The sequence below is a fragment of the Callorhinus ursinus genome, unplaced genomic scaffold (assembly GCF_003265705.2).
Source record: "Callorhinus ursinus isolate GAN/ISIS: 27379988/994484 unplaced genomic scaffold, GSC_fseal_2.0 scaffold5, whole genome shotgun sequence".
NCBI lineage: Eukaryota > Metazoa > Chordata > Mammalia > Carnivora > Otariidae > Callorhinus > Callorhinus ursinus.
In genome coordinates, this window is record NW_027397067.1 from 36,368,380 (window position 1) to 36,378,323 (window position 9,944).

The 9,944-nt window shown below is 35.7% G+C and overlaps 1 protein-coding gene across 1 annotated transcript; it reads left to right on the forward strand.

Annotated features, from left to right (window-relative positions):
• Positions 1 to 8,640: 8,640 nt before the first annotated feature.
• Positions 8,641 to 9,577, forward strand: LOC141372745 (heterogeneous nuclear ribonucleoprotein A1-like). Its single transcript, XM_073892730.1, has one exon. The coding sequence runs from the start codon at positions 8,678 to 8,680 to the stop codon at positions 9,575 to 9,577; it is 900 nt and encodes a 299-aa protein (XP_073748831.1). The 5' UTR covers positions 8,641 to 8,677.
• Positions 9,578 to 9,944: the final 367 nt, after the last annotated feature.

The following is a 9,944-nucleotide window of genomic DNA, read 5'->3' on the forward strand; positions in this document are numbered from 1 at the left end:
TTCCTTAGAGTTTGGTCTAGTTTGGGTTTTATGTTATTTGTAAAACAAAATATTCTAATTGATATACATGACTATTATTACTATTCATTGGTTGCAGTATTCTCAAAAGGGTGCCAGGTAGGTTCTATGTGTTATCTCACCTGATACAACAATATGAAGTTAAGTATTATTATGAGTTATGGCCCAGAAGCACATAGATGGTAAGTGGTAGAGTTGGGATTTGAATGAAAATCTGTTTGACTCCAAAGTCTGCAAAGTTATTTATCTCAACACTATTCAATGATCATTCAATGATTAGTATTTTAGCACCTTTGGAGGAAATTCAGGAGTGTCTATGTGAATACGTTTTGATAATGGAAAATATGAGGTATAATTTCAGGGCCATCTCAGTTACTCCTGTCTGGAGGAGAAAAGATCATTTTACTAATGCTACTTGATATTAAAATCCAGTTCTGTGCCTCAGCACCATGCATCACTTTCTTTTTTTTTTTTTTTAAAGATTTTATTTATTTATTTGACAGAGAGAGACACAGCGAGAGAGGGAACACAAGCAGAGGGAGTAGGAGAGGGAGAAGCAGGCTTGCCTGTGGAGCAGGGAGCATGATGTGGGGCTCGATCCCAGGATTCTGGGATCATGACCTGAGCCGAAGGCAGACGCTTAATGACTGAGCCACCCAGGCGCCCCCATGCATCACTTTCTATCACATGATGCCAAGATGGACATGTTTATTCAGAGCCCTTTGAACTAAAGTAGTTATGTAAGCCATAGTACTAAGTTAATTGGAGAGCCTTTAGGTGTAGGAAAAATGCTTAGAAGAGAATCAAGATTGCTTTCTTATTGATAAATCTGGGCTCTTGCAATTTTTGTGATGAGAGTAGGGAAAAACACATCATCCAAATAAAAATAATGTCATGCAAATAACATGAGGTGTTGTCCTTTTACTGTCCATAAGAGTGAATAAGGGGGGGCGGGGCACCTGGGTGGCTCAGTCTTTAATGCATCTGCCTTCGGCTCAGGTCATGATCCCAGGGTCCTGGGATCGAGCCCCGCATTGGGCTCCCTGCTCTGCGGGAAGCCTGGTTCTCCCTCTCCCACTCCCTCTGCTTGTGTTCCCTCTCTTGCTGTGTCTCTCTCTCTCTTTGTCAAATGAATAAAATCTTAAAAAAAAAAAAGAGTGAATAAGGTACCAATGAAATAAAACTCTTGTAGGTCATTGAGGTCACGTTCCTTCACATGGAAAGATTAAGGAATTCTTTCTGGAAGATAAAATCGTCTTTTATAATTTTACCCTTTATACAATTAAATAACCTTTAAACCATTTCTGGTAGAATTGGGATTACTACTTCTGTCATTGCTTCCTATGGAATATTGAGTACACCCAGGGTACACAAACATTCTTCCTTTCCACAGAAATGGGAAAAATCGTCAGAACAAAGCAATAACTAAGATCCTCCTTGCTACAGTTATCTTTAGTAAGATGTTATAAGGAACAAAGGCTACTGAAAATATCCCACCTTAACAGGATAAAAGAGAAGGAATATTTTTCCCTCATGAATAGCAGTGGTGAGATTCAGCAGATTGTAGGAGCTAAGAATTTGGGCTTTGGACTCAGATTGTCAGGGTTTAAATTCTTCATGTGCTCTGCCACTTATTAGCTGGGTGACCTTCATAAAATCATTTTACTTTTTTGTATATAATTTTTTAAACAAAATATTTACTTTGTACTCCTGTAGGATTTAAAGGAATTTATATATTAAAAACTTTAAAAAGTTTAAACTCTACCATAATAGGTAATAAGCACTCAAATATTTTCTAGTAGTAGCAGTGATGTTAATAATTATAGTAATACAAACGAAATGTTTGCCATATAACATGCCAGACATTGCATTTGTTGCTTTACAAATGTTATCTTATTTAATCATCAAAATATCACTGTAATGAAAGAGAGAGGTATTATCCTTATTTTCAGATGAGAAAGTTAAGAAACAGTATAAGAAATATTTCCAAGTTCAAATAGTCTGGGAATTCTATGTAAACTAAGATCTGCCTGACGTTAAAACTAGGATGTTAACCACTACTCTATGGTATTTTCCTTGATGTGAACTTATTTGAGCTAGAATAAACCACTGGGTCTCATATAAGAGACATAACCCTCATTGATTCAGACAAAAAATATTCTATATCCTTTGAACACAATATATTCCTTAAAATAGAACTTGCTCATTGAGAAAATGAATTAATGATAGCATCATTTTAAGGAAACTATTAAACCATTGCTATGATTTAAATGGTGTCAGAAAAAATGACAGGTAATATCAGTCTATGCCAACAGCTTGCAAACATATGATTATAAGAACGGGTAAGTGCAATGAGGCAAACTTCTATCTATGCTTCTGTGCCATCAAAGTTCAAGGACTAAAAAATAACATCTTGCTGGATAATAAAAGCAGGTAAAGTTGCCAAAATTTGTATAATAATTAAATATAATTAAAATATTGTTGACAAGGATAGTATGCAATACAAAAAAATGTAAATATTATTATGGTTATTTATTTGACTGTAAGCTTTTTAAAGGGCAAGGATCTCTTCATATGTGTGCACACTATATTACTGACTTATCCTCATACTACTCTTTGGACAAGACTTGTACCAATTTCATTACCCCACCCCCTTGTATACTGTATAATTCTTATTATGATATGATAGAAGACAAATTTCTGATTCCATTTAAAGTCAGCCCCTCCATCTGTGTTGTGAATTCCATTTCCATTAATTTTTCTCAAGGATATTGCTTCTGCAATTATGTTTTCTTTTTTCTTCTGCAGCAGCAAGTTTTTTTCTCTCTTTGCTGGATTATTCCAATTGGCATGCAACATTATTTAATATCTTTTTAAAACAAAATGATCACATAACCCCACATTCCTTCTGGTCACTGCCCCAGTTTTTCATCTTCTTTCATGCAAAACTCCCATGAAAGAGTTGTCTTTTTTTATTATTCTTTCCCTTTCCTAACTTCTCATTCTGTATGAGGCTTTTCTCCCCACAACTCCAATGAAAAATCTCTTTTCGAGATTACAAATGATCACAGCCAGTGGTCAATTCACTGCCCTTTTTTACTTGACTTTTAGCAGCATTTGATATACGTGATTACAGTTCTTTCTTGAAACACACACTTTCATTGCCTTCAGGGATACCCAAGATGCCTGATTGTCTTCTTCCTTCATTATCCTCTTTTCAAAGTCTCCTTTGATGGCTCCCTTTCTCTCTACCAGACTTCTAGAGACTGTGTTGCTCCAGATATTTTTGTTTTCTGGGAACACTCTCTAGATAATCAATCAAGTCGTATGACTTTAATTACAACCTATGCATAGATGGCACTCAAATTTATCCTTTTCTTCGAACTCATTATTGAGTTCCACACATTTCAGATTTTAAACGGCCAGATTAATTTTATCAATAAATGCAATATTCTGTTGAACCCCATTTGCTATTTCCTCAAATCTAGATTTCGTAGATTCCTCACTCCCTTCATATTACACACTCAATCTATCAGTACATCTCCTTGGCTCCACCTCGAAAATATTTTCTGCAATCCAGACATTTGTCTGTTAAGCCCAAACATCATCTTTCCCCATCTCCATCATCTTTCACTTAGACTATTACAATTGTATCTTTCTTTTAAGATTTTATTTTTAAGTAATCTCTACACTGAACGTGGAGCTCGAACTCACAATTCTGAGTTCAAGAGTTGCATGCTCCCGCGACAGAGCCAACCAGGTGCCCCATAATTATATCTTAATGATATCTTCACCCCCCATTCTTGTCTCATTATATTCCACTATTTATACAGTAGCCAAACTCTTCTTTCAAAAGCATAAATTAGATTATGTCCTTCCATTGCTCAAACTCTCCAATGGCTAAGCCTTCTCCTTGGAAAAAATTGAAAATTCTTTATCATATCCTTCAAGACCACATATCACCTGGTACCAAATTATCTCTTAAACCAATCTTGGAACCTCTTGCTCATGCTTCTCTAGTTACTCTGGTTTTCTTCTATGTAGATAAGTTTATTTCCACTTTTGAGGTGGTTTTTTCGTTGTTGTTGTTTTGCCTGAAATACCCTTTTTTATCCTCCTAAATGATAAATTCTTCAAGTAATTTATTCCTCCAGGTACATCACCTATTCAGTCTTTCCCTGATGCTCTATTCTAAAGTAGCTCACCCATCACTTTCAATGATATCACCATGTCTCATTTTGTTCTTAGCATTTATCACTATCTGAATTTAATCTCTTTGCTTACTTATTCATTTGTGTTTGTATTTACTTATCATCTGTATCATCCTAATCCCAGTCACTGGAATATAAGACTCATGATAGTGAAGATCTTATTTCATTTTCTCATTATTGTATGCAATGGACAAGTCCTGATTCTTTGCAAACCTTGGGGGAAGAAAGATAATAAAGGAGAAATTATGAAGGGTAAAATAAATAAAGACAGAGCATCATTTCTACTGAAAATATAATAGCCATGTAATTATGTTAAACTTAAAACTCTCAGGATGTGTGCATCCTTTTTTCCAAAAAGATGAATGCATGATCCAGATCTATCATTTCTGGGTCACTGTGATGGGATCCAGCAGCCTTTAAATAAAAAAAAACAAGTAACTGAGAAAAAGAGATTGCCAGAAGCATGTGAAGTATAAAACACAGAGAAGATAGATGGTTCCCAGAAATATTCTTCTCTTTGCCTCTGTCTGTCTTTCTTCTTTTAAAAATGTTTTCTAAAAGAGCATTTGATCCTACTTTAGTTTTTATTTTCATTTAGCTTTTTAGATCTCTGCCCTTGTCATCATCATCATTATCATTAACAGAAGAGGTAATATTTGTTGAATTCTTGTTAAACTTTAAAATTCCACTAGATTTTAAAATCCAGCTAAAAGGATATTAGCATATTTAGACTACCATTATATTCTTGTTAATGAGCACAGATCTTAGGGCCCACAATACATCAGGTCAAATATTCTAGGAACTCTGCTTCAGCACTTCACTGTGCTGTCTTCTTAATCCTCATAAAAACAATGTAACTGAGAGTCTATCGTTTTCTCTTTTTACTGAGATTAAGTGTGTCAAGGAGACAAAACAATAGGTTAATTTGTCCAATAAAAATGACAAGCTTACAAATAAAATGGCTGGACTCCAATCAGGTTGGTATGACTATAATGATCCATGCTTTTAATCACTAACCCAATAATTCTCAAACTTTAGTGTGCAATCATCTGGATAACTTCTTAGAAAGGCAAATTCCCAATTTTCAACTCAGATGTTCTATTCAGAAGTTCTTGGGTGAAGTCCATGGATATGTACTTTGGACAATATTAAAGTGATTTCACTGCAGCAGGGAAGAGGACCACTCCATGAGGGACAGTGTAATAACTTATACAACCCCATTGGACACAGACATATTGTAGGCATTTGATAATACTTACTAAATAAGAAATAATTAATTTGAAAGAATGAAGTCTTTTGACATCAAGTCCCTTTTAAATTCAAAAATATACCAAGCATTCCCTCTGATAACCTCATATTATATATGACCACGTCAATATTTAATAGGTACTATAGCAGGAACACAGAATCAACCCTTCGAGAACACTATTTCTCTCATAAAATTACATGCTTCCTTTTCAAACAATTTCAGTAAGATTTTAGCAACAACATTACCTTAATAATTGCTAGCCTCAGTAATAGCACATTGCTGGAGTCTTCCCATATAATCTTAAAAGTGAGTCTCGTTACTGTTTTGATGCTTTTTAAGTCAAATAATGGAGATGATCCCAATCTCTTATGCAGCCAACATGCTTTTTATGAAAGTATACAAAAACTCTGGTCACACTTATATTTTCTGTTACTGCCTTTACCTGACCTAGTAGAAGATCTCTTTGCTGATCTGTAAAAACGTTTCACTCTTGGAAATGTATAAATATAAATAAGAAATAAGGATATGGTGCATATGAATATGATGTAGATTGAGGTGGTTATTTTAGGAATTTGCTTATTTTTAAAAAGCTAGTATTAGTTTTTAATTTTTACCACATAAAATCAGAAAGAGATGATCAAATTTTAAAATCTTCCATGGTTATGTTGGAAGGTGAAGGAAAATCTAAATATTATCTATTTAGGATCTATGTAAGACAGAGGCAGACTCATTCACTTAAATGATAATCAAATAAGAAGGAAAAAAACAGTTTTGTTAATTCAGAGAGCAAAGGTGTAAAACATGCTTCCAAAATAGAGAGAGACAAAAGCAATACATCTAAGAAGAAAAGAATGCAGTCATAGTGTTAACAAATACCTTTGAATTAACAAGCATACAAAGATCAGATATAAGCAAAGGCCTTTGCATTATCATGAGGAAAGAATGCAAATATAATCATAATATGTTAATTAAAAAGATAGCTTATTATAGGATATAAACACACTTTCTTTCTCCTTGCTTTTTTTGTGTTTGTTATAAAGATAAGCATATAATAAACAGAGCAGGAAAAAAATGTGCTCTAATTATCCATTCCTGAGGAGAACCATCTGTAATTTTTTTAAATACTGATCAACTAATAAATATTAACTAAAAATCAAGCATGCTGTATTCATCATATCAAAACCCCCCAGAAAATAGAAAACATTTTTTCCTACTGTCCAATAACATAAAGAGTAGTGGAAACACCTTACTTTGTATATCTTCTGTTCTAATAAATAAAAGGTAAAATGAGAAATAAAAACAATCGCATTATAGGAAGGAAAGAGCTATATGTGTTGGCAAGATTAGGAATGTTCTCATGGAGAAAGCAGCAGCTACCAACAGTCTTGAAAGATAGATTAATTAAAAAAATGGGGGATGAAAATTCAAAGTGAAGCAAAAACATGGACAAAGTCATGGAAGAAGAATATACAACGAATATGCAGGGAAAGGTGAAGGTTGAGGGTTTAAGAAAATACAAACAAGATTTCAAGGATACGGTCACAATCTAGAGGGTTCTGATTGTCAATCCAAGCATGTAGGAAGGTCACGGGTACTAAGGGATTTTGAGGCTACAAGTGACATTTTGAAAGTGTGATTTGAAAATATTATAATAAAGTATAATAAACCTGTAGAAGAGAGGAGCAACCAGAGTTTTGGAGACCAATGGATTCCAGACTGCAGTAGCAATCAGAGAGGAAGGAAGAAATATGATCACATTATGTTACTAAAGATATTTTGGAAAATACCTTAAGGTGGCCTAAAACCTCACACATTGATCACTTAAAGATTTTTTTTAATTTCATTGAAATCGAAAATATTCATAGATGATAATTGTTGTCCCAAAGAAAGTAACCAAACATCTCTGAAGTTTTTTCCTGAGAGATATACTGCAAGCCTTTAGGTTTAATGAGAAACAGCCACTAATTCCTTTATTTAGGTATCTTGCCTTCTTTATCTTTGGATATGTAAGTCCTCAAAAATGGATTAGAGACAAACATTTCTTTTTTATCTATACAATGCAAAAAGAAACCTTGAAATAAACTTCACTACAATTCCAAAATTTCCAGAATAATAACAAGAGATTAAATAAACATCCTCTTGTTTTGCTGAAGATCATCTTTAAATCTTAGGTAACTTCCCTTTGGTCTATTCCAGTTACAGAGGGAGCAATTCTAGTTCTGTGGCTCAGGGCGCTTTGAACAATGAAGCATCCTCCTCAGGCAGAGCACTGAGAAAAGTGGGAATAACATCTAGATCTTGATGGACATTGCACTTGATTGCAGTTAGAGAGCACACAAAACCCTTGAGAGCCCACCACTCTACACACAGGTGTAGTATTGAATTTTCCATCTCATTAAGAAAAAATAGTCATAATCTGGCCCAGATTGGGGAGGCATCTCTAAGTTTGGCAGACCCCAAAACACCTTGCAAATGAAATTTTAAAGAACAATTAGTTATGAAATTAGAATACTGAAAAATGTGTGATTTAACAGATCTGAGTAGCTGGGACAAAGTAGAGACATCACAAGTAACATTTTGAATTGACATTGATAAATTCATTTTGTACATTCTGAATATAATAATGGGGAATATCAATATACCAAGGTACAGACAGAATTTAAGAGCTATGGGACTGGATGTCAGCAGAGAGCTATTGAGATAAAAATGTTGAAGTCGTCTATTTACATAGAGGTTAGAAATCATGCAACTGGATTAGGAGAGAGTTTGGAGAAAGAAAAGCAAAGATCTGAAGACTAAACCTTGATGATTTTCCACACTTAGAAGTTTGAAAAGAGCTATTATTAACAGGAAAGAGAAGGCAAACCTAGAAGGCAAGAGAGGAATGAGAAACAAGATTACTGAAGTCTGCTAGGTAAATATTTATCCTTTATTGATCAAATTAAAGCCAATACTACTTTTGCCATCTTCCAATATGTTTAGTAAAAATACTACCTGGTAGTAAAACCATTTTCGAATGCTCAAATTGTACTGCTAGGTCATGTCACACTCATCAATCTGTAGAGCTCTTTGTACCAGTCTATTTGTTGCACATCACTGTTATAATGGAAATGACAACTAAGACTCACGTTTTCGACTCCTTTCTGCCCGTGGACGCCGCAGAGTAAGCATCCTTAAAGTCTCTCCTCCCACCGCCGTCATGTCTAAGTCAGAGTCTCCCAAAGAGCCTGAACAGCTGCGGAAGCTCTTCATCGGAGGTTTGAGCTTTGAAACAACCGATGAGAGTCTGAGGAGCCATTTTGAACAATGGGGAACGCTTACGGACTGTGTGGTAATGAGAGATCCAAACACCAAGCGCTCCAGAGGCTTTGGGTTTGTCACGTATGCCACTGTGGAGGAGGTGGATGCAGCCATGAATGCAAGGCCACACAAGGTGGATGGAAGAGTTGTGGAACCAAAGAGGGCTGTCTCAAGAGAAGATTCTCAAAGACCTGGTGCCCACTTAACTGTGAAAAAGATTTTTGTTGGTGGCATTAAAGAAGACACTGAAGAACATCATCTAAGAGATTATTTTGAACAGTATGGGAAAATTGAAGTGATCGAGATCATGACTGACCGAGGCAGTGGCAAAAAGAGAGGTTTTGCTTTTGTAACATTTGATGACCATGACTCTGTAGACAAGATTGTCATTCAAAAATACCATACTATTAATGGCCACAACTGTGAAGTAAGGAAAGCCCTATCTAAGCAAGAGATGGCTAGTGCTTCATCCAGCCAAAGAGGTCGAAGTGGTTCTGGAAACTTTGGTGGTGGTCGTGGAGGTGGTTTTGGTGGGAATGACAACTTTGGTCATGGAGGGAATTTCAGTGGTCGAGGTGGCTTTGGTGGCAGTCGAGGTGGTGGTGGATATGGTGGCAGTGGGGATAGCTATAATGGATTTGGTAATGATGGAAGCGACTTTGGAGGTGGTGGAAGCTATAATGATATTGGCAATTACAACAGTCAATCCTCAAATTTTGGACCCATGAAAGGAGGAAACTTTGGAGGCAGAAGCTCTGGCCCCTATGGTGATGGAGGCCAATACTTTGCCAAACCATGAAACCAAGGTGGCTATGTTGGTTACAGCAGCAGCAGTAGCTATGGCAGTGGCAGAAGGTTTTAATTACTGCCAGGAAACAAAGTTTAGCAGGAGAGGAGAGCCAGAGAAGTAACAGGGAAGCTACAGGTTACAACAGATTTGTGAACTCGGCCAAGCACAGTGGTGGCAGGGCCTAGCTGCTACAAAGAAGACCTGTTTTAGACAATACTCATGTGTATGGGCAAACAACTGGATTTGTGACTAATTGTATAACAGGTTATTTTAGTTTCTGTTCTGTGGAAAGCGTAAAGCATTCCAACAAAGGGTTTTAGTGTAAATTTTTTTTTTTTTGCACCCATGCTGTTGATTGCTAAATGTAATAGTCTGA

What these genes read in the sequence shown, in the direction of transcription:
- LOC141372745 (XM_073892730.1), top strand. Translation starts at nt 8,678, where the DNA reads ATGTCTAAGTCAGAGTCTCCCAAAGAGCCTGAACAGCTGCGGAAGCTC.